At 56.2% G+C, this 24,541-nt stretch overlaps 1 protein-coding gene across 6 annotated transcripts in view; it reads left to right on the top strand.

Annotated features, from left to right (window-relative positions):
• The first annotated feature begins 6 nt into the window (after positions 1 to 6).
• Positions 7 to 24,541, top strand: part of MPRIP (myosin phosphatase Rho interacting protein) — an 80,214-nt gene continuing 55,679 nt past the window's right edge. For 5 of the 6 annotated variants that reach the window (XM_017823125.1, XM_017823124.1, XM_017823127.1 and 2 more), the window contains exons 1-3: positions 58 to 65; positions 10,911 to 10,988; positions 13,079 to 13,144. In XM_017823125.1, coding sequence (XP_017678614.1) covers positions 13,142 to 13,144 — 3 coding nt within the window. In that variant the 5' untranslated portion in view covers positions 58 to 65; positions 10,911 to 10,988; positions 13,079 to 13,141. Of the gene's footprint in view, positions 66 to 10,910; positions 10,989 to 13,078; positions 13,145 to 24,541 lie in introns of all 6 variants that reach the window. The other variant, XM_017823128.1, reaches the window with a different exon arrangement.

Below are 24,541 nucleotides of genomic sequence, written 5' to 3'. Positions count from 1 at the left end.
GCAAGTGCCAGAACTGCTTCAAGCCCCGCGAGTCCCACCTGCTCAACGACGAGGACCTCAACCAGGTGGGATCTTGCCCCCCAAACCCCGCTGTTTTCTCCCCGAAATACGCCCCTGGACACCTCCCTCAGGGCGTCCTGGGTCTCCGTGGGGTCTCCGCTGGCCCCGTGGGTAGCCTGAGGTCCCACAGGTTCCTTGGGGTCCCCTTGTCATCGTAGGGTCCCATGCATGACCCCATGGATAGCTTAGGATCGTATAGATAGTATAGGGTCCCATGGATGTCCTGGGATCCCACGGATAGCACAGGGTCCCATGGGTGCCTGCTGGTCCCATGGTTAGCACAGGATTCTGAGGGATTCCATGGGGTGCCTGCTGGTCACATAGATATTGTAGGGTTCTGTAGGTGCCTGCTGCTCCCATGGGTATCATGGGCTGTCAGAGGTACTGCGGGGTTCCATGGAGTGCCCGCTGACCCCAGGGACAGCACAGGGACCCACAGGTATCCATGGATCCTATGGCGTGCTCAGGAACCCCATAGGTGCTCTCTGGTGCCGCAGGGTATCCAGTGAACCCATGGGGTGCCTTCTGACCTTGCAAATAGCACAGGGACCCACTGGTGTCCCGATATTCCATGGAGTGTTCAGGAACTCCATGGGTGCGCTCTGGTCCTGTAAAGTGTCCAGGAGCCCCATGGGGTGCCTGCTGACCCCATGGATAGCACGGGGATCTACAGGTATCCATGGATCCTATGGGGTGTTCAGGAGCCCCATGGGTGCATACTGGTCCCATAAAGTGTCAAGGAGTCTTATGGGCTGCCTGCTGACCCCATGGGTGGTGTGTGATCCCATGGGGTGCCCGTTGACCCCACAGATAGCACAGGGACCCAGATGTTTGTGAAGCCCGTGGGATGTCCAGGAACCTGTGGGTTCTCTCTGGTCCCATAGGATGTCCCGCGATCCCATGGGATGCCTGCTGACCCCACAGATTCCCAGGTGTCCAGTGGGACACCCGCAGTCTCCACTGGTCCCTTAGGCCATGGCACACCCCAGTGCCACCTCCCCTGGGGCCTCACCCCCTGAGGCCATTTGGGGCCCAGCGCCGGCACTTGGGGTGATCCCGTCCCCTCTTAGGGTGCATGGCAGCAGGTGGGAGGCGTCCTGTGGGCTCCACCAGGCAGTCCCAAAAGTCCTGGGAAAAACTCGGCTGCAAACAAAACATTCCCTCCGTGCCGGACAGGAACCCCCTGCCCTACAGCCCCCAGCTTTCCCGGGGACATGGAAAGGGTACCCCGGTGCCTTCCCGAGAAGGGCCGAGCGCTGGGGGGCTGCCAGGGCTGGGCCTTCCTCCTCTTCCCTCTCTTCCTCCTCTTCCTCCCAGGCCCGACACGGGCCCAGGACGCGCGCACCCATGGCAGGGGGCACGGAGGGTGTTTTGGGGCACGGGGACCCATCTGTGGTGTCGGGGTGTGGGGGAGCAGGGCCGCCCTCCCTCCTCCCACACCTTTCTGGGCCAGGGCTGCCATCCCCGCTCCCGATCCTATTATGGCAATGAGATCAGACATATTGCTGCGCTCGCTGGGGGGGCGGCGGAGGGGGGGGGGGCATCGTGAAATCTGAGGGCTAATATGGAAAAAATGTAACTGGAAAAAATGCCGTGGTGTGTGCGGGAAGGGGCGGGCGGCGGGGAGCGCCGCGGCCGTGCCCAGACAAAGGAGCCGTCCCGGAGGGGGCTCGGGAAGAGCCCCCCGCTCCCGGCCGGCCCCTTCCCGCTGCCCCGCTGGGGGTTGTGCTGCCTCCTGGTGCAGCGTTATTTATTTTCTACTGGGGAGGGGCGCTCGGAGCACTGCACGCACCCCCACAGCGCCTGCCTGCCCTGCCATGGGGGGGCCTCCCGCCTCCTTGGGGACCCAGGGCCCAGGGACGTGTTTCGGGCAGCCCCTCGCTGGCTTTGTTCCCGCCGGGATGGTGGGTGGCCCTGGGGGGGAGCTGCTCCCACGTCCGGCCCTCACGGGGTCGGGGTCAGCCCCGCGGCCGGATCCAGGCCCCGCGCGCGGGGGCTCCGGTTGGGAAAACGGCGCAATCCCCGCTCGGCTTCTCCCTTGCAGCTGGGGTGAAGTAATCCCGCTTCCCAGATAAGATGGTGGCTGTGGTGGCGTGTGATGCACGCACGCACCCTCCCGCCCCGCCGAGCAGCCCCAGAACGCTGCCCCCCCCCGGCGCTTCCCCGCCACCCTGCCCATCTCCCCTCCCGGTTTGTGCCCCGTGTCGGAGGTGCTGCAGCGAGGAGCCTGGCTGGGCGTGGGGGTGTGCTCGCTCCAAAGCACACCCAGGAATAACGGTTCATTTAACAGCTCTGAATGCTTCTGCCTTTTTAATTCATTTTTTTTTTTCGGACTTGGCTTGGGTCGGGGGGCGTCCACACAGCAGCGTGGGGGCTCCATGGTCAGCGCGTCCTGCTCGCCCCGTAGACAGGGACAGTGTTGGTGATTACCTAGAGTCAGGGTAGAAAAGTCTTTGGGAGTCATCTGACCTTTGTACTTGGCTTGCAGGAAAGGTGAAGGTACTTCACACTTACGCACTCGTGTCTCTTTTGGATTTTTATTAGATAAAAATACCTGTGTGGGTGTCAGGAGCTGCCCCTGCTCCTTCCCGGCTGTTCCGGGCTGATGGAGCTGCTGGGGCAGAGACTCGGACTGTGTTTGCAAAGAGTCACAAATATTTAGTGGTAGTAGTGGATTTCCGTCGTACTCGGGAACTGGCTTAGGAATGGGGCTGGGAGGGGGGAAATCCAGCCCCAAACATCAGGATTAATGAGCTGGAGCTCTCTAATAATAATCAGACTTAGCGCTTCCAACTTCAAAGGGCTGTGCGGACGCTAAATCCCTAATCCCGGGAGCGCTGCGTTCACGAGTTGTTTTTGTGCGTGGCTCTGCTGCCGGACGGGGGTCGGTGTGATTTGGGGCAGCTACATGTGGTCCCACCACCCGTTGGAGACATGACTGTCCTCCCCCCCCAGGGCTGCAGGTGGGAGGTGATGTTCCCTTGACACACCCCCCCCCCCGGCCTAATCCGCGTTTGACCTTCTGGGGTGCATGGGAAAAACTGGGTCAGTCACCGCGTCTGTTCTCCCTTTGGGAAAATCTGTTGTGGGTCGTGGGTGATCAGAGCCCTGTGATCCTGCGCAGGATGGCAGGATCGCCCTGTGATCAGTGGCAGGATCTGACCGCTGGTCCCTGGCAGACACCATGCTGGTAGTGGCTCTGTCCTGGCTGTGCCACCCACCCGTTGCCAGCTCACCTTATGCTGCTCCTTTCCCAGCAAGGGAGAAATTCCCTTTTCGCGGGAATTCCCTCTTTCCTGGCAAGACGTGCCTGTGCCAGTATCACATGGTCCCTTGTAACCACCTGCAAACCTTGTGTGGAGGTCAACTTTCCAGAGCCTGCCCTGGGAAGATGGATGGTTCCTAGGGACCATCTCCAGGAGAAAGCCAGCCTGGCCAGCGGGACCCTCTTCCTAAGCAGCCACCCAGGGCTCTGCAGGGCTGTGGGGGTGTCACTATGGGATCCCTGGTCTCCATGCCAACTGCCCTGGGCTGATCCATGCCTGCACACGCATGCCTTTGGTCTGTAGGATGAAGCCCCCACAACACGGGACAGGCTGGGAATTAACCTCAAAGTTCTGCCTGGCCTGAATTGGAAGAAGAGCAGAGTGTAAAACAGTTACTTTTAATTTTCTCCATGCATGTGCTCTCCCGGGGCATGGGGACTGGCACAGATAGAGGAATTTGAGGACGTCTTTCCAGCTACCAGTATTTTTTTTGTTGTTGGTTTTTTGTTCCCTTTTTTTTTTCTTTTTATTTGAGATCGTGGCATGGATGCCCAGAGGACCACCCAGTTAGAAAATGGAGCTTGTAGATTTTTTCCCACTGCCTCCTCCTGTGACACCCCTGCCCAGTGGCGGCGGGTGGTTATTTCCATCACTTCTCCATTGGACATTATCACTTTCCTACTGTTTTGGATGCCGAGCAGCTGGTGGCCAGCAGCCCTGAGGCTGGAGCGTGTCAGCGTTGGGTCGCAGGCTTGGCTTTGATCTGGGACATTGCATCGATGGAGCCGGGATGCCCTGGGCCTGGGGTCTTATCCTGGCTTCATGCCTTGTCCAGAGGGTGACAGGGTGAGGGATCATGTCCTGGCCACGCTTTTCCCTCCACCCCTGTTCCCTGGGGGAGAAAAAGCCCTCGCTTTCCTGGAAAGCAGCCCCCGCGCTTGCATTCCCTGCTCCCTGCTGCTTGTATCATGCTGCAAAAATCTGCCTCTACTTGACTAATTATTAGGACTGAACAGGGGGAGATTCTCTGCAAATGTCAAACTCGCCTGTGATGGTGTCTGTGGAGGGCAGGGACATGGGGGACACAGCTTGGGGGGCTGGGGTGGGGTGTCACCCCCGGGCAGCATCCCACCCTTGGAGAGTGATGGGAGAGCAGCAGGAGCTTGGGATGGGTGTCACGTTGGGTGCTGGGGTCAGTTTGGGGTGCACTTAACCCTCCGCATGTCCCAAGGGAAGGGACGTGGCGGCGCCTTTGGGTGCTGGAGAACCGTCCCCTTTGCACACTGCCTTGCTGCTGGGTTTTTGCATGGCGCCGCACCTTATCTGCGCTGGCACCCGGCGAAGTGATAAATCCCCTCTCCAGCACTCTGGAGAGATGTTGTGGCTTCTCCCAGGCGCTGAGGAAGGCCAGTGGTGGGAAGTGGTTAGATACGCCTGCTTGCTGCCGGGCACGCCGGCTTCAGGGCTGCTCCAGGAGGAGCTGGAATTGCAAAGTCTGTTCTGTCCCACTTCATTTTGCTGCTGCTTTACAAGTTGCCAGTGCACGCTCCATCCAGCCTCATCCAGCTCCTGCTCCGACTGCCCAAGCTGATGGCAGCACTCAGACCCGAGCACAGCCCTGGGACCAGAGCTGGGGTGTTTGCAGAAGGAGGCCGGCTGTTTGCATGAAGGGTGAATTGAACCTTTCCCCTTCCTGTTCCTCCAGTCGGTCAGTCAGTCCTGCTGCCCACGCAGCAAACTGCCCAGGCAGCTCCGTCCCTTGGGGGTTAGCCAGTGGCTGGGTTGGTGCTCCTGGTGTGCCAGGAGAGCTGTGCCATGCACAGTGCCTGCCAGCTGCCCCATGGCAGCAGCACCTGCTGTTCCTCGTGCCCAAGGTCTAGTCTGTCCAGTCTGGTTTTGCCTCGTCCTGCCTGTGGAGCTGTGTTGGTGGTAAAAGCCTGGCCTGGGATTTGCAGCTCTGGCAGCAGTCAGCTCATGCCTGTGCTGGTGCAAAAATGTTTTGACAGGAGGTGGATGGAGAGGGGACTGTCCCCACACATCCAGGGTGATCCCCCAGAGATGCCCAGGTCTTGTCCTGGAAGAAGCACTGTTTGGTCTGAACCCAGGGGTAGCAAGTGGCCGCTTGGATGTGGAGTTGAGAATTGAGAGGGCTTTTGCTCTGGGAATAGTTGTGGGTGCTCGCTGGTGGCACCGCAGCCTCTGCTCTGGGGCTTGGCCCTGCTCCCCTGCAACGTCGCCAGGTGACAGACAGCAGAGGGGAAATGCTTTATGGGCAGGGAAACAGGGATGTAAGCGGCTTAACCACCGGGACTGGGCTACATCCCGGCCCTTGGGATTGCTGCTGGAGCGCAGGTCTGCACAGCGGTGTTTGCGGAGCCTCCCGCTGGCCGGGGTCACAGGTCTCCGGTGGTCCTTATGGCATCCCGCTGGGAGCACGCAGGATGTTAAGCGATGCCTGCCTCTCAGTTCCTAGAAGCTGTGCTGTGGGCAGGAAAGCCTGCTTGGGCATCGCATCCCATTCCCTCCCTGAACAGCATGTCACCTTCCCCATTCCTGCCGGGTGACGGCTGCTCCGACTCACCCATCAGCGATGTTCTCTTGGCTCCAAGGTGTGCAAAACTGAGAGCAGAGCAAAGCTGAAAACACCCAGATTTCCTATTTTGAGGTTGCAACCAGTGTTTGTGGTGACTTTTCCCTTGAGCTGTGCCAGAAACAAGTCCCTGGCTCTGGGAAGCCCTGAGTGGGTCAGGAGCCAACACACAGAGGACAATGACCTTACTGTCCCTGCTCTGGGACTGTGCTCTCTGTGGGTCTGGCTGAGAGCTGTGACCCTGTTGTGCTGCCCTGGGTGTGGGGAGCAATAGGTACTGCTGTCAGAGGGGCTCCTTTGGTGAATATTGGGGCTGAGCCCATAAGGGTGGTGGGCTGGGTTCTATCATGGGTTCACACCTGGTCCAGGTTGGGGACGTAGTTTTCTCCTGGGGCTGCTGGAAGCCCTGGCACTGCTTCCCTGGTGTACAGGGCTCTCTGCTCTCAGTGCTGCAGGCAGAGCCTGAAGCTCCACTGCAACAATCCATTTTTCTTCCCCTTCCCGCTCAGTTGCCAAGCCTGAACAAAACAGGCCCTGCCTCCACCCGAGACAGGCTGATTACGTCTGCCGGCAGCCTAAACAGATTATCCCTCCCGCCACGCGCTCGGAGCCAGGAGTCTCTCCCGGCGATGGATTCAGACTTCCCTTGGAGCAGGTTGGGGTGGGTGGGGACTGGCTGTGTGGGCATCCCAGCCCACCCAGGTGTCCAGCACCCCAGTGGGGATGTGGGTGCTCTGCCCTGGGGGTGTCAGGACCCTAAGAGGGTAAGTGGATGCTGGTACAGCTCTGCTGTTCCACCTTGTGCTGTGAGCTCCTGCAGACACCCAGCATGGTGCGGCTCTGCAGGGTGCTACTGAGAATCCTTCTTGGCTGTCTGGTCTGCACAGGGAATGAAGAGGTGATGGTACCACCAAAAACACAGCAGATGTGAAAGCTTGTGCAGCAGGCAGCTGGTTGGTGTCACAGCCCACTTCTAGCCCCGTGATCTGGTGCTCCATGGGCTGCCACGCTCCTGTGAGCCATCCTGCCCTCTGGAAGTAGGTGCCCTGGAGCCCTGGCGATGTGCAGGGGTTCCTGTGTCACCCTGAGCTTTGGGAAGTGCTGAGTGGCTCTGCACGTCCTTCGAGCCCAGTTCCCCGGCTGCTGGGAGTCGCATTCCCAGTGCTGGTGGAGCTGGTTGGGGTGGTTTGTCCATGCCTGGGCAGCATCAGCACAGCAGCCTGACAGCTTTGTGTAAACCCAGCTGGGGCCGCTTCCTTCTCTGCTTCCTCCCACCCGCCGTGCTGCCGGCGCTGGGCTGGAGGCAGCATCCTCCCCCTGGATACACCTTAGGCCTGTGGGCCGAGGGGATGAATGCAATGGCTGGGACAGCGACCTGAGAGGCAGGTGAGGGGCTGTGGCTGCTCCACAGCCCAGCTCCAGTGGCGGATCAAAGGTGGGATGGAGGACCTGTACACTCCCAGAGGTGTGACAGGAAGTGGAGAGGTGACGTGGGGTTGTTTCTGCCTGAGTCAGCTTCCACCAGTCCCACGGGATCAGATGGAACTGGGCATCACCCCACTCCACCCCAGCAGCCACCCTCCACTCTGCTTTCCATGGCATTTTGTGGCTCACCCTACGGCCTGGATAAAAGCAAAGCCATCCACCCAGTGCCCGAGTACCTCGTGTGGCTGCTACCTGTGGAGAAACTACCTGGAGCTGCCCCTCAGATATCCCTGGAGCTTCCCTGGGAACCCCAGGGTTGCTCTAATGCCATCCCTTAACTTGAGGTTGGACAGATCTGCTTGGAAGAGGGAATTTTTTTGCTCTGATCTCTTACTCAGTGCTGGGTGTTGCATTTTCCTCCTCTTGCTGAGATTTCCAGAGGAAGCCAAGCCGGTGTGAAGCAACGTGTGACTCCAGCTCCATCCTGGTGCTGCAGCACCCCCCGGACCTGCCTCCCACGTCGGGTTTATTTTAAACCTCGCTGCAGCAGGGCCATTCCAATGCAGGTGTGATGAGTTTACTTCAGACACTTCATGTTCTAATTCATATCCCTTTTATTTAGGCTTGTACCTCTCTGGGCATTTGCTTGGTTTTAGCAGGAGCTTGTTTTGGTTTGGCTTTAAAAAGCGCTGCTGTGTGTTCATCTGTTGATGGGTGGAACCAGGCTGCCCACGCTGCCTGGCTCTAATTCATACCTTTCAGCTATTTTGGTTTCAATATCTGAAATTGGATGCTTCTGCCAAATTAAGTGTAGCCCACTGGTGGTTTTTTTATGACGCTGGTGCAGAAATGACCATGCTCTATGTTAAGGGTGTGTATTTCAGGTGCTCAGTGCTTTATATTTAGGCAGTTGAGCCAAAATTGCAGTGGTTGAGGGCAAAATAATGTCTACTGGGGGGTGTGAGCCAGGCTGAGGTAGGGCGGGGCTTTCTGCCTGTGAGTCTGCTCGATGCTGGTGATGTCCTCTGTTTTGGTTTCATGGTTACCTCATCCCTGATGTGGCACTGGGACCTGCCTGCTGCCTGTCACAGGGGGGGCTGTGTGGGACTGGGTGTTGTGGGGTGCTCAGGGTGGTGTGGGATGGCCCTGTGGGAGGGCTACAGTGTTGTGGCTTTTGCTGGGGAGAGATTTTGCTCATGGGGCTTCGCTGGGTTGAACACTCAGCTGTGCCCAGGGGCAGTGCTGGGGCATGGAGGAGAGTATTGGGGGATGGAGGAGGGTTGAGCCCTGCAAGCAGCTTGGCTGCCTGTAGCATCACCAGCGTGCCACCTTGGCATGGTGGTGCCAAGTGTTGGGGATGCTGAGTCCTGCCATCGCTGACATCCTCTTGTTCCTGGGTAGTGGAGGTCACTTGAAAGATCTTCTCAAGCCCCAGAGCCGGTTGTTCAGGGCTCTCATGGTAATTTGGAGACCCCATTTCCTGTCACAGTGACCCACTGAAGGATCTCCAGTGGGCCGCCTTCAGTCAGTTATTTGCAGTTTTGCTTTTTGCCTGTAAAACGGGAGAGAAATTTGGGAAATTGGGCTCTTCCGAACTGACCGTGGCCACATGCCAGTGTGTGGTGGGGATCAGTGGGATTCCCCACTCCGAAGTCCTGCCGTCCCGTGGGATGGGCAGGGACGCGTCACGGGCGGCTCTGGGTGGGGGTGTGGGGCGCGGTGTGCCGGGGGAGTGGCAAACGGGGCTCACCTGCCCTCACCCGCCGGGCGCTGGCAGCGTGGGCGGCACGGAGCCGGGTGTGGAGCCAGTGCCGGGCGGCTGGAGGTGCCATGGGGGCCACGGGCGAGCAGGGCACCAGCATCCAGGTGAGCTGGACAGGGCTCACGGGGGTCTCGGGGCTCCTCACCAAACCAGGGGGGCTGCGGTGCCCGCGGGTGCCTTTCTGTGCCCCCAGCGGGGGCGAGGCTACCGCTGGTCGTGGGAACAGGCGGGTGCAGGGGTGCCCTGGGATGCAGGAAAGCAACTCCCCAAAGTTTGGATCCCGCTCCCAGCACTCCGTTTTCATTGATTTTGATCCTATTTAAAGGGGGAAGGAAGGAAGGTCTTCTCAAATCGTGTTTTCCCAGCTGCTGGCAGAGCAACACACCGAGCTGGTATGTCACGTTGTGGAGGGGGATAAGAGATTTTGTTATTTCTTTTCACTTTATAAACAGTAAAAGGGCTCCTCCGGCGTGTTTCCAGTTTGCTTACTCAGTGCTTCATGCATTTGACAGTTTCTGGTGCATAGGCAGTTTCTTCTATTGTTTGCAGGGATTTTTCCAGAGGGGAAACTTTTTTTTTAACATTACAAAACCACAGAAACTGGCAGGAGGAATCTAAGGGAGGTAACGAATTGGAAACAGTTTTAAACTTTAAGGAACAAGAAAGAAAAGAATGAAAGCAACAAGATGAACTGAATCATTTAGAGAGGAGCTGGGAACGTGTGTCCTTGTCGCTGTTTGGCTGGGCTGGGCTGGACGTGCGTGGATGTTTCGTGGTGGAAAGCAGAGTTCCCAGACCCAGGGGCTCCTGGAACTGGATCTGCCCTGGGTTTCCTCCCTCCTGGCCTGTCCTGGTATCTCTGTGAAGCCGCCTCACTGGTGTGGCAATGCCTTGCCACTCTTGCACCAGGATTTGGCCCCAGCCCTTGCCAGGTGTTGGCTCATAGTTTGCATCTTGACAGGCAGCAGGAGCGGTGCCTGTAGGACTTTGTGTGGGAGGACATTCCCAGTGCCTATCCCCATCCCACTGCTTGCCATGGCGTGGGCCTGCTTCGCCCTGGCCACTTCTGCATCTAAACCACTGGTGGAAGGAGCCTGGATATTCTTTTTTTCCACTGATAAACGGCAGTGCTGCAAGTTTCTTTCCGGGTATTCTTTCCCTTTCTCTTCCCGGCCGGCTGAATGAGCTGTTTTCCCTCCTCCCGGCTCTGACCTTCCTGTGTGCTCAGCCATGGGCTGCTGGCAGGGAGGAGCGGGCTGGCAGGGGCTGCCCTTGTGCAGGGAAGCAGGAGTTGGATGTGCACGGCACGGGAAGCGGCTGGGAGCTGGCGAACTGCCAGCGCTGGGTAGTTTTTCCTCTCTTAATTAACAAACGGAAAACACCGAGCTCTCCTTTGGAGTGTGTTATTGCTTTGGAGTAGAGGCACGCTGCCGATGGCGAGGGGAAGGACGGTGAGGACGGGCTCTGCAGCCTGGCAGTACCCGGGAGTTGGTGCTCTGGGCACGATGCCACGCAGGAGCAGCTGTGTTTGGAGTCTGTGCCTGGGGTTTTGCCTCCTCCCAAGTTCTCGTCTCAGTCCCCTTGGCACATGGCATGTGTCACATCACGCGTTGCCATCAGGCACCGTGTTCCCCGCACTGGGAAAGCTGAGATTGCGTGTGTGCAGGAGGCTGAGCTCACACAGCTGCCTTCGTGCTGAGTGCTGGTGCAGTTTCCCGTGGTCCATGACCATCGATTCCCTGTGGTGCTGATCCATGTTGAGCCGGTTTCCGCTGTGCCTGAGTGTTTCTCTGCTGTTTCTTTGCAGGCCAAACCCATTTATGGTGGCTGGCTGCTGCTGGCCCCGGAAGGAACGGACTTTGACAACCCTGTCCATCGCTCCCGGGTAAGTGAAGCTGAGACATCCTCTCCCCATGACGTGGGTAGGGGTGGCAGGAGGAGTAGCAAGGGACTGTCCCTGCCCACAGGGGTGGCTGTGACCCCGGGAGTGCCGCAGGCGCCTCCATGCACCCATCCCCTTGTGCAAACCAGGAAGCTGGAAGATGTTTCCTGCAGCAAGGCTTGAATGCCTCCTCTGGGATGCAAGGTTTCCTGTGCTGGGCAGCAGCCTGGGGCGCTGCAGGTGCTGGTCAGGCTCAGTCTGTGCGGTTTTATTGCTTGTTGCTGTTGCTTTTTGATGCTGCACTGGTTGGCCTGACACGTGTCGTGCTGTCAGGAAGGCTCTCAGGCCAGTGGGCTGTGGGGCTGTGCAGCTCTGACCCATGCTGGGACCGTCAGAAAGCTCCCAGTTTTCCTTTGGGGCTTGGAAACAACTGCTTTGTTTTCTGCAACTCATCATGGGCATGCCCAGAGCTCTGGAGGGAGGCTGCATCCCATCTCCTAATGTGGATATGCTTGTGGCAGGCAAGGAAGGGGCTGAGAGGTAGTTGCCATTTGCTATAACTCTGCAGAGCTCTGAAGCCAAGTGTTGGCAGCAGGGACCTGCAGACAGAGCAGGACACACTCAGCTCCTTCCCAAAGGGGTTTGCTCATGGCTGGCACAAACACCAGCATCATGTGGGGTCGAAGCATTGCCCACTTTCCTGCCCTGGGGGGTGTGAGGCCCAGAAGGATGTGACCAAGCCAGTGTCCTTTCTCTGCTGGCTTGTGATGAGCACTTTCAGCCTGTCCCCCAGCTTGTCTTTCACGGAACTTGCTGCTGGGGCTGCCAGGATAGGGCTGTCTTGTGCGTGGGAGGGATGGCAATGGTCCCTGAACCCTCTGTCATGCAGCCAAAATGCTCTCAGAGCTGTTGGTAATAAAAAAAATCGCTCCCGAGTGAGCAAGAATTGGGTTCTGAGTTCAGCTTGGGGTATATGGGTCATTATTTGGAGTCACAGCTAGTACCAGGCTTGCTGGCCCACCATTAAGGGGACGTGAGACCCTAGTTCCCTCCAGGCTCTAGGCTGCCTGCTCATCTGGGGCTTGTGGAAGTGCACAGGGCCCTTGGTAGTTTTGCTTGTCCCAGAGCACTCTGGACTTTGCCCAAAGGGCTGAGAAAAGCAAGATAAGAATTGCTGCACTGGGGCTATGAATCCAGGACCTTTTTTATTTCAGCTTGCTGAACCAGTTTTTGCTCTTGGCTGAAAACAACCTGGCACACATGAAAAAAGCAGTTTTCCAGCCAGATCAGTTCTCCAATCTGGTTTGCTGTGCAGCTGCAGAAACAGCAGTGCCAGCGTGGTGCCAGGACCGCCTGGGCAGTGCCACCCTGGAGGTACTGCCACCATCCAAATCGAGCTCACGCACTGCTGGGGGACGTCTGACATGACACGCTGTCACCCTCCAGCACTGGGTGCTGGAATAGATGATGCAGGATGAAGCTGAGGGCTGGGAGCAGTTACTTTGGGAATCCTTCTGCTGTCCCTGGTATGCCTAGCATGAAGCTGAGTCAGGAGAGGTTCAGATTAGATATGAGGGAAAGGTTTTTTGCCTGGTGGGTGGTTGAGCACTGGAACAGGCTACTCAGGGCAGTGGTCACAGCCCCAAGCCTGCTCGAGTCCAAGAAGTGTTTTGACAACGCTTCAGGCATGTGGTGGGATTGTTGGGATGTCCTGTGGAGGGGCAGGAGTTCGACTCGATGATTCTGATGGGTCCCTTCCAACTCTATATATTCTGTGGTTCCTGCAGGTCTTGGGTGTCTTGGAGAGCAGCGACAGGGCTTGTGGATGTCTCTGCTGGGAGTGGAAGAGTCTTTTTCTTTAGTTATTTTTGTCCTCTGTATAGTTAAACCAGGGCAGTTTGGGGTCTGTCTGAATGCAGAGAGGAGCGGGGTGGGGAAGAAACCCCAAAACAACCTCCTTTGGGTGCCCACAAAGCCGGACAGTAAATTAGCAACGGGCAATGTGGGCCTGGTGCACGCAGACCCCCAGCTCCTGTGCAGCTCCAGGGACTGGTTGGCACTGCTGTGACCCAGCTCTCTGTCTTCTCTTGCAGAAATGGCAGCGCCGGTTCTTCATCCTCTACGAGCACGGGCTGCTGCGCTACGCCCTCGACGAGATGGTAAGTGCTGCCGGGCAGAGACACAGCCGTGTCCAGGATGTGGGGATCAGCCAGGGTTGTCTTCTGCCCTTGGAATGCTCTGCCAAGCTGGAGGAGAGTTGTGCTTGCTGGGTTTGGCTCAATGCCAGGCTAGGTTTGCGTGGGAGCTTGGTGGATGGTCTGCAGAGGGTGCTGGGTCCCGCCTGGTGTGGGATTGCTGGCAGGAAGCACTGGGGGAAACCCCAGTGTCATCCCCCCCGCCTCCTTCCTGCCGTGTTCCTTGGAGCCAGCTGGGTTTTGGTGGTGGTGAATCACCTTGGCAGTGTCCGGGAAGAAGGCCCTGCCTAGCGATGCCCGTGGAAAGTAGGTCAGCTGGAATGCCTTCCCACTGCTTGCCCGCCCCGGAGCTGCAGCATGCCACCAGCACTGCTCCTGTTGGAGAAACAGAGGGAGGATCAAAGGAAGGGAAACCCCTCCACAGCGAGCTGCAGAGTGGGGCTGAAGAACCCAGCGTGTCAACCCTGCCCTGACCACCCTGGGCTGCTGATTTATCCTCCTGGCTACAGCAAGCCTGTGGGAGGGTGCCTGAGGTTGTGTATTCTGGCATGGTGGGTACCCATGTGCTGGGATCCACCTGGGCAGGAGGTTCACAAAGCCACTGGGCACAGTGCAACTGTGGAACAGGGACATACAGAAACCTGTGTCTGTGGCGGGGAGGTTCCCTACAAGGTCAGTGTGCCTTGGTCCTCCTCCAATGCCTCCTGCGAGGGCAGGGGATGGGGAGGCACGGCAAGTGCGGCTCAAATTTCATGCCGTGTGTTTGTTTGTATTTTCACTTGGGGTTGGTCCAAGTGCCCTAAATAATTTAAATGTCTTCCGTAGGAGTGGGGGAGGCTTTAATACATTTTCAGTGTCAGCAACCTGGCTCTGCACTGGGCTGGTGTTTTCTGTCCTAACCCTGATAGGACAGTGGTTTGTGTCTGGCTGGAGCAGGGAGATGCCCCAATGTGAGGCAGAGGTACAAGGATGCTGGGAAACACAACCTGGGATTTTTTTTGCCTCTTTGCATCCTGAGGAGCTTGACCTGCCCCAGATTCTGCTGCATCTGGGCAGAAGCACCTGGGCAGTGCCCCAGCCCTGTGCACCCTAGGGGACTGTTGCCAGAGAGTATGCAGAGGACAGCAGGAGCATCCTGTGGTTCTCCAGGCGTCTCTTGGGCTTTTTCCCTTGAGAAGGGAGAAAGTGGAAAAATACAAACAAAAAGGGAATGTGCACATGTGCAGCGTGGGATGGTGTCCTGGACAGTGTGACATCCCACCGTGCTGGCACCTGGACTTGCTGCCCCCATGGCCCTTTGTGGTGCCACTGGAGGTGGTCAGGAGAGTCTGGCCTTGCCATAGCTGAAGGAGACAGTCACGGATCCTTCCTCCTCATTGGAGTCTGACACATGGTGTAAAAATACTCTCCTGACCTTTCTGTGGAGCACGTCCCTGCGTGGGATCTGTGCTGCTGCCTGCACCAGCTCTGCTGTCACCACCCCACAGCATCAGGCAGTGATGGCTGAGTGTTAGGGGTCACTGGAGGGGACTGGTGGCACTCAGGTCAGGCTGTGGGGGATGTGAGGAGCCAGTCCTGTGCCCCAACACCTCAGGCATTGCTGCAGAGCACTGATTCCTCCCCTGAGGTGTTCTGCTTCCTGCCTGTGGCTCTCCACTCCTCCAACTGTGCCGGCTCCTTGCCCACCACCTCCGCAGGCTGGGAAGGAGTAACAGGGCTGGGGCCTCACCCAGGGGGACACTGTTTTTTCCGTGAGGGATCCACTTTGCAACCCATGCAAATGGGATGATCTACCCCCAGTGTGCCCCAGTTCCCCTCAGGAGCTGAGTGGGGGTCCCGTGGGGGCCTCGGTGCGGAGCAGCCTCCGCAGCGTGCGGTAGCTGGGCAGCAGCTGGCCAGAGACCTCCCAGGCAGTTCCAGGCTGGGATTGAATGGCTCTGCCTTGAACCTTTTAGACATTAATTTTGTGGGTTTGGCAATTTCTGCTGTTATTAAAAATGGGATTGGAGGGAGGGGTGAGCTTGGGAGGGCAGTCCAGGGCTGGTGATGGTGGTGGAGATGCTCCTATGCCTGCCCAGGGAGACTCTGCTCCCTGCTCCCAGCAGGTTGGAGAGCAGTGGGGTGTGGAGGGGCGGCTCAAAGGCACAAGCTGGGGAGACCTCAGGGGTCCCAAAAGATGTCAGTGCTGCAGAACAGAGCAGCCTTGGGCACAGGGGCCTTTTGCCATGGGGTGGGTCAAGTTTGGTGTTGGTTTGGAGCATTTTGGGCATGAAAGGTGGGACAAGCAGGCACCAACCACCCCACTGGCATCCAGCTCCCTCCTGAGACTTGAGCTGATCCCAAGTCTATGCTCAGGCTCAGCCTCCTTCTTTCTGTATGTCCACCCTTCTGTCTGTCCTTTCTCTACCATATTTCTAGTCTGAAAACTCAAACTTCTGCACGATGGGGAGGATGTGCACAGACCTTTATCCCCTTGAACTAGGCTGAGCTGCCAGACTCTCTCTCTGGGTCTCCCTCTTTCTGCTGCATGCAGTTGCTAGCACCCAGAGCCTGCCTGGCCCCTGGGAATGCCAAGCAGATCACATCCCCTTCCCCTCCATGGGGAGTGTGCCAGCAGCCGTTCCCAGCTCTGCTGAGCCCTGGCTAAGCCGAGCCTGCTCAGACGTGCAGAAATTCCTCCCTCCCAGCCGTGGGTGGATATGGAGGTTGTCTGATCACTCAGGGTTGCCTTCCCACGCTGAACCCCCGCAATTACCCCTCAGCACTGACTTGCTCCTGCTGTTTGATAAACCTTCATGCTGGATGATGACAGGGGTTGACGTTTTTGTGAAACAGCTGAAGCATCCAGCAAAGCCTGTCTTCCATTGAGGGAAGGCAGCAAAGAGGGTGACAGGAAGGCTGGGACAGGCTTGGGATTGAGCTGCTGTGTTGTGAGTGTCCAAGGACAAGTTTCAGTTCTCCTGGTAAAACACCCTGTGGTCCCCAGTGAAACCACAGCAGCTACTGCCACGGGAGAGCAGCCTGGCACCACGGTGCTGGGGTGGTTTGGAAGGTTTTGGTTGGGATATGGGAGCTGCCACAAGAGCAGTGCCGAGCTAAGGGGACGGAGCCAATGAGTGGCAAGTGCAGAGCTTCTGCCTCCTTTTGTTTTGATTGCTGCGATCTATAATTAGCGGTCGAGGTCTCTATAAATAGAGCCCTGCTGCGTGGGAACGTAGTGGAGAAGAGGCAGGAGGGGCTTTGTGGGGATGGAGAGCACTGCCTAATCCCTCCCTGGACCTGCAGGTGGGCCCATGGCCTTGGTGCTGCCTGGGGATGGATCCAGTCCTGTGGCTAGAGCAGGTCAGAGGAGAGGGTCTGGATCTCCAGCACAGCTTGTTAATTATTCATTACATGTCCACGGGCCAGGTCTTGTCTCTGTGCTTCAGTTTGCCCCTGTGCCACTTCTCTTGAGCTGGGATTTTTACTAGGTTGGCATTTTGCATCCTCCCTGGAGGTATTCTCCTGTCACTGCAGGCCTCCTTTCAGTCTGCCTGAGACTAATAATTGTGGGGTTTTTTTCCTTTGTGCATATGGTGGTTTGAAAGTAGGACAAAATTCAGGCTCACCTGGGAGCATCTCAAAGGTGTTGTGGATAACTAATGCCAAGTGAGAGCATCTTCTGGATGGGCTTTTCTGGTTGCCTTGCAGTGGTTCAGGAGGAGCATCCCTGGACATGGCATATCCTTCTCCCAACAAACTGGCCTCGCTCCATGTCTGGCACCTTCCAGCGTGGTAAAGTGTGAGGATGGGCTGTGAACCCTGATTCTACCCCTACCCCCTATTTGCTGGAGTCAAATTGCTTTCTAAAATTGGGAAGAGGTCTAAGAGGATGCTTAAACCACCTCAGTACCAGAGGTTACTGGGGTTGGGTGGTTGTGTTCTCTGTGGCAGCATTGCAGACTCTTCCTGGGCTCACAGCACAGTGGTCCTGCTCCTAAATCAGGAACTCAGATGGATCATAATATCATTAACCTCAGTACAATGAAACGGACATCCCTGCTCCAGCCTGTGATGGCAGGGAAGGAGGTCAGGAGGGAGCCAGGAACTGATGGGACTGGGGTGGGATGAAGAGCAAGGCCAGCCTGGCATCTGGGAATGGTTAGGGGAGCACTGGGACCCCTGGGATGGGTGTATAAATAGGAGAAGAGAGGCCAGCTCAGAGGTGGGAGGTCTGGCACCGCACAGGGGGCTGCAGGGTCACATCTGGAGCCCTGCTCGGCCCCAGGCCCCGCTCCTGGCCATGGAAACCTAAGGAATTGATAAATGGTTAAAAAAGGAGACAGATGTAAGCATTGGTGGCTGCTGGAGGGGGATCAGAGGGAAGGAGGGCTGTGTGCTCGTGATGCTGTGATCCACAGACCTGTGTAATTGTTTCCTAATTGACCCCCTCCAGAGTCCTCTTTATTTGGAGGAAAGGGGCATTTTAAAACGTCTCTGTCAGCAGAGCTGCACCGCGTTAATTTTCATCGTAGTTGCCTCCTTTGTCATCTGTATTGTTTTAAGAAGCCAAGAACCCGTGTGTGTGTTTTTCTCCTCCTTTTCAGATCAAAGCAGTTTATTTCAGTTTTGGCACAGAATGGAAATTCATTGGCAGGGATTAGAAACGGACCTTAAACATCCTGGCCTCTCTGTCCTTACTTTTTCCACAGGTTTTGCCATTTAAGTGTTTCCAAGCTCTCCCTGCCCCCTCCTCTGCTGGAGCACCAGGCTTTACAAACCCTATTCCCCTCGTCCCCAGTGGTTTCCCCCCATGGACATAATTTTGCCAGTGCCTCTGTTTGCCAGATCAAGACTTTCAGTTTCTGTTTAGCATAAAAAGCTTTTGGCTTGAATCACAGTATGTTTGAAATTTAAAGCAATCTGAGACAGAAAGGCTGGAGGGGAGTGAATGTGCAAGACTTGGACAGTGGCAGGGACCCCCATCCCAATTTTTTTCTGAGACTGGATGGGATCAAGTCAGGGTGGGTCCTGCAGGGTGGATGATGATCTGTGAGGAGGTTTCACCCAGGGTGTTTAGTCCATATCTCAAAGATGGTGCAGTAGCATCTTTGAAGGATTTGTTATGTTTAATTTTCAGTACTGATTTTGGGGAAAAAAATCCATGAACCTACAGGGAGCCCTGAGAACTTGTTCCCCCGGGCATTGCTGAAGCCAGGACCAAGCAGCCTTGAAGGGGATGTGAGAAGGATACACAGATCTTCCTTTGTGGTTTTATATTAATGTCTTGCTTGATGCTGATCCAAATGTCATTGCTGGGGTTGGGTGTGGGGATCCTGTAACAGTGACTTTGGGGTTCCTGTCTTCCCATTTCTTTCTGCCTGAAGTGTCCTGCCCCGGGTGCTGCTGGAGGTGGGTCCTGGTGTCAAGAACCTGTGGGCTCCTTCATGACTGGTTCCTACCCTACTTGTGCCCTCTTGTGTTTTACCTCTTTTAGTTAGGCTTAGTGTGTTTGGGAAGGTAAAACTGTTGAGCTGCAGAGGGGCAGTTTGGGGAGGCTGAGGGAACAGGAAAGGGCTGCTCCAGGGATGGCTCCAACACCAGTCCTGGTGACCATTGATGGCCAGAGACCATCACTGGGACACTAAAAGTGCCTGGGTTTATTGTGAGCTTGGAGAACACTGTTGTCCCCATCCCAGTGCCCCAAGAAGGGCATTTGGTGCCTGCAGGACCCGCTCGGGAGAGGCCCAAGTGTGAAGCAGTCCATGGCGGGAAGTTTGGGAGTTAACAGGCAGTGAGAGGATAAAAGCAGAGTTGAGAGAGCTTGATCCAGCCAGCGACCTCCTAACACAAGCTGCTTTGATGACCTGGCCCAGGTGCTTCCTTCCTGGAAACAACACAGCCCCCATTGTCTTCTGCAGGGCGAGCCGCAAAGCTGGAATTGCTCTTAGGCTGCGCAGTGAGGACAGGTTCAAGTGGCTCCATCCTTCTGCTTTTTCCCCACTCCTCGTCTCTTGAGACCTAGCAAAGACATTTGTGTAGAAGACGTGTGCCAGACCAGCGAGGGAAGTGAGCTGGAGTTTAGATTGCATTTATCTTGTTCACGGGAGGCAGAGTGAAACAGGCACTTAAAGCAGCTGGAATGACTTCTGGAAACCTGGGCTCCATACCCGTGGCCTTCAGCCTGGCTGTGGGCTCTTGGTGAAGGAAAGATTGTGATTTACTGTAAAATGTTAATGTAGAAATCAAACTGATGGCATTTAGCAGCAAAGATGTCAGGGCTGGCAGTGAAGTGACACAGCTAAGGCCGAGCACAGTTACCATCACATGAGCCCTGTGGTCCCCCTCAGGCAGCAGAGGAAGTGGGTGCCTGGTCCCAGCTCTCTCCAAGCCAGGGCAGTCCTGGGCTTCCAAGCAGCTGTGCCAGTCCACAGGGACAGGAGTGACCAAACCACCCAGGGAACCAACAAAACCACAGGTTTTTTGCCCTGCTGTTGCCTGGTGCTGGAAAGGGGGTATGAAACGAGGTGTCTGTGGTATGGCCCCAAACCTGCCACCTGCACTCTGTGGTGAGGATGGGCTGAGTTTAATTCTTTCCAGCCCTGTCATTGGCCACCAGATGAGGTTGGCAAGGACCACCAGTGGGTAATGCTGGGCAGTTGTATCCCTTTTCCTGCTGCTTAAAGGAATCTTTAGAAGCAGCAGCATCCCAGTGGCTGGCAAATCGCTGTTCCTGCCGAGGATCCCATCCCTGCTGGGTGGCACGGGGTATCCTGGCGTTGCCTGATGGGATTCAGTGCCGTAAAACCCTCGGTGACAGCTCAGAGAGGAGGACGAGGACGTGAATGGAACAAGGCAACAAAGCTGCTCCAAAAATCAAAGCGTGTTCCCCCTTTTTTTCCCCCGGCAGAGATCCTGTATTCATTGATTGTTGACATGACATATGTGGGTTGGAGAAAGGCAGCGGCAGCTTCTGGCAGGGGAGGAAGGGGCTGGGGGGGCCGGAGGGGCTCTGCAAGCTGAGATGCTGATTACCAGGGGCAGCAAATAGCTTGCAGCTGCCTCTGCTCAACACGCTCTTTGTGGCGCTTGCAGCCACTCTTTGGACGCAGCTATTTTTAATTTCCCCAAGCGCGCACAAAGCAAAGGGGGTGGGCGATGCCGCCGGCGTCCCCCCTTCCTGCCCCCCACTCCCACCCCTTTCCCAGCCAGCCCTGCGCTTCCCAGCTTCCTCCCAGCCTCCGGGGAATGTGGGGAGCTGCACTCCCCTGGTTTTTTGGGGATTTTTTTTTTTTTGGGTCCGCGTTTGGGAGCCGGCCTTGGCTTTCCCCCCGCCCTGCGCCAGTGTGTGCGGGGAGCTGGGAAAATGCAGAAATAAATAAATACGCAATTAGGCAGCCGTCCAGCCGTGGAGGGGGGGGTGTGCTGCAAAAAGAGACTCCGGCCAAATTTTGGAATGCCTGAGAAAGCGGCTGGAGCCGTGGGCGAGCACGGGGTTGTGGGCTTCCCACCACCGTGGGCTTCCCACTGCCGCGTTCTTCCCGACAGAGAAGGGGCTGTGACCGCCAAAGAGGAGGAGGAGGAAGGAGGGTGGCATCTCCCAGCTTTGCTCTTGGGGGGTTCCCCCCGGGACAAGGCATGTTTGTGCTGAAGGTGTGATGAGAGTGAGGGGTCTCAGCCAGCCCCCGGTGGGCTCTTGCAACAGCTCAAGAGCAATTTTTCTTCCGCCAGTGTTTTTGAGGCCAAAAGCCAAGGTGTGCCCTCTGTTCAAGCAGCAACACAGTTTGGGGTTAATAAATTACTTATTTGCAGTCCTTGTTCCTCTGTTAGGTAAGCATTGGTGAATATGATATTTCTGCTTTATCCCAGACATGAATTATTCATCAGGTTTGGAGTCTGTAAAAGGGATGTTGTCAGGTTAAAACTTGCGTGAAGACAAGCCGAGGTCTTCAGTGAGGTTTTTTAAACGGCTTTTCTCAGGGTTTTTGCTGGAGTCTTCCCCCTTTTTTCTGTGCTGGTTTGAGGCATTTTTGGTGAAAAATGAGAATTTCCAGGCCGGTTTGATTATTGGTCTTGCTCATTGAGTTATCATGGACTGTAAGATATTAAAAAAAAAAGCCATCAAAATACTCTTTTTCCTTCCTGCTGGACCAGGTAAACAGCATGTGAATGTGCCTTTGGTAATACATGTTTTATAAGACCTTTTTATTTTGCCCTGTTCCTTCAAAGGTGTGGAAGAGACTTATTCCTGCAGTCATTGAAGTCTGACTGCAAGTAGGCAGCAAGATAAAACAGCCAGACAGCCTTGCTGGAAGTTAAAATTACCATAGGTAAATCACGTGTGCAGCAACTTCATTTACCCTTCACCTCCTTCCTGCAGGATCTGATCCAAGAGCTGTTTGTTGAAGTGTGTGCTAACAGGCTTGTACCCCTCCACCCACCACAGGCAGCTCAGCTCTTCCAAGACTTCTTCCACTGTTATGGGAGAGCAGGTCCCTGGGGCAGAGGTGCTGCCTGTGGGACTTGAGGTGCTGGGGAGAGCTGGGAAGGTCCCACCTACCATGGAGAGTTTTTTCCCCCATGTTTTCCTGGCATGCACCCCACAGCCATGACCTATCTTTGCTGTCATGGTACCCCCTGCCATGGGGCTGCGGGGAAAAAATCCTTCCCTGTGAGGGTGGTGAGGCCCTGGCACAGGTTGCCCAGAGAAGCTGTGGCTGCCCCATCCCTGGAAGTGTCCAAGGCCAGGTTGGATGGGGCTTGGAGCAACCTGGTCTGGTGGAAGGTGTCCCTGCCTATGGCAGGGGGTGGAATGAGATGGTCTTTTAGGTCCCTTCCAACCGAAACCATTCTGTGATTCTATGATGTGATCCTGGGGGTCCTCACTCTTGCATGACCCATGCCTTGGGTGCTGTGGCTTTGGGTGCCATAGCTGTGGGTCTCCATGATTTTGTGGCCAAACAGTGCCCTGGAAACCTGCAGCAAGGCCAAGGCTGCTCTCACACCGTGGCCCACGATTGTCACCACTCTCCTGCCAGTTCCCTTTGCTGTGGGTGATGTGGTCCCTGGGCAGAGGAGGCAGAAGGGACAGGCCTGCAGGAGTGATTTTAGAAGTGTCCCAGCAGCATCCTGAGCTCACACGGGATTTCCACCTGTTGTGGTGCTGTGGCTGGGGAGAAAAGGTGGGGTTTTGGAGCACACCCAGCCTTGGCCCTTTCCTCCTCGTTTCATCAGCTGTGTTGCGATCACATTGATAAAGTCACAGGGATCACCAGGGCACTGGGGAGCTACTGGGATATAATTAGGGTTTTGGTTCACTTTCCTGGCTGCTTTCCCATTAGGGGAGGGGCAGTAGGGATTATGGATGGAGCAGATGTGTGGAGGGAGGGGACGTTTGGCTTGCATGGGAGGTTAATGCTGTGCACAGGCTGATGCTGGGGGGGTGAAGTCTGTCATCCCAGGCATGGGGGATGGAGAAAATCTTCTCAGGCTCACCCCCCTCGGATTCATCAGCCCCAGATTGCTCCTCTCTGCTGGGGTCGAATGGCTGCTCCCAAAGGAGAGGTTGCAGAGTGCTCCTGGGAGCAGCTCATGGCTGTGAAGTCCGTCCTCTCACTGAACTCCTCTGGAAGTACAGGAGCCAGATGTGAGCAGCAGGTTTAGGGAGAAAACACTGCTCCCCTGGGACACAGGGACAGCTCCAGCAGTCTGGTATGTTATTTCCAGTCTTTTCCTGGGTGTTTGAAGCACTTTTTGCCCTGGGTGCCACTTGCCTTTGAACCTGGTGGTGCCTGCCTGGCCAGGATGGCTCTTTGCCGTCTGCACCAGCACCTCCACCACACCTTGCATGTGGCAGCAGAGCCCAGCTCGAGTTGTTGCTGGGTGGTCTCCTTGCCACACAACAGCTGTGTGTGGCTGTTGGGAGCTTTTCTTCTAGGAACTGGCCCAAAAGCTTCCCATTTTGTGCCATTCAGTGGGATGGCCAACAGTCAAAGTTCAGAAAACGCTCTCCAGCTGTCGCCTGGACTTTTGGAAAGGTCTGCAGAGCTTGTAAGGAAGCTGCTGGGAGCAACGCAGAGCAGGTATGGGGTTTTTTGTGGGAGTGTGAGTGTAGGGTGTAGGATGTGGGTGCTGCTTGTTTGGCCAACCCGACTCAGCCTCTTGTGCTTGGGTTGGCCCTTGCTCCTCCAACTGCAGACCCCCAAGCGCCCTGGGAGCTTGGCTGCCTGGTATTCCCAGCCCTGCAGGAAGCTCTGCAAAGCTCATAAGAGCAGCGCTGGGGAATAATGAGATTTCCAGACTAATTTGTCCGGATTCAAGAACTTCCACTGAAGCATCTGCGCCCGTGGGAGTTGCCCGAGCCTCCGGTGGATCTGGTGCTGCTGATTGTCCTCTCCTCCCCTGCAGTTGTTGAGGGCTGGTGCAAGACACTGTGTTGACAGTCCTTGCGGGTGAGGGGGTCCTTGGGGAAACCCCACCACAGCAGCAGGGCAGTGCAGGGCCCTAAATTATCCAGAGCTCCAGGCAGCAGCTTTTGGAGGTGGCTTCACACGGCTGTGATGGTGCTGATGGCTCGGTCTGTCGCTGTGTGTCTGCTCCTATTTCTCTGTTCAGTTGCATTTGCAGGAGAGGAGGAATGGCTGGAGACTGGGAGACCTGTGCCTCCTTCCCTTCTAGCCCGGAGGGGAGATGGATTCACTCAGGGAGGTACAGGGATTTGATTGATTTAATTTGTTGCTTTCCTTGGATGACCCTTGGCCTTGGTCATGTTTCCCTCACCCCCATGAAGCAGAAATCCAGGTCCAGCTGTGGTGGAACAGGGCTGTCCAACACAGGTGGAGATCATTCTGCCTCGATCCAAGTTTCCAACCCCCTGACCTGTCTCCAAAATTGGCATCACTGTGTGTATAACCATCTTTGTATGGGGGTGACCTTCTGGGAATGTGGTTTCTGGTGTTTGGTGAAGCCCCTTGCTCCTGGGGAGGGACATGGGAGCCGGCATTCCTGGAGGTGGTGGTGAGCTCCTGCACATGTGAGCCTGGCAGTGCCGTGCAGGGACCACCTGGGACTTGTCTCCTACACTGAGGGGGTGGAGGATAAAGTTGACAAGGCCAATTTGGAACAGTGCAATTTAAAATTCAACCATCAAGATGCAAATGAAACCCGTTTTTTCTTCCCACCCCCAGACGACTGCGTTTCCCTCTCCAGGCAACTCTCCCGCCAGAATCCCTGCACCAAGCTCTGGTCCCTCCTGTATTTACCATCCTAGTGCGTGGTCTCACCAGGTTTTTGCCATCGGGCTGATTACCATGACAACTCCTTGGAAGGCTGTAGATATCTGCTTCCCCTTTGGCTGTTGAGCCTGTGCACTGGGGAGTGGGG

This window comes from Lepidothrix coronata, unplaced genomic scaffold (genome assembly GCF_001604755.1).
Source record: "Lepidothrix coronata isolate B3197 unplaced genomic scaffold, Lepidothrix_coronata-1.0 Scaffold101, whole genome shotgun sequence".
NCBI lineage: Eukaryota > Metazoa > Chordata > Aves > Passeriformes > Pipridae > Lepidothrix > Lepidothrix coronata.
The sequence above is the reverse complement of the archived record's forward strand: the minus strand, read 5'-3'. Positions and strand labels throughout refer to the sequence as shown.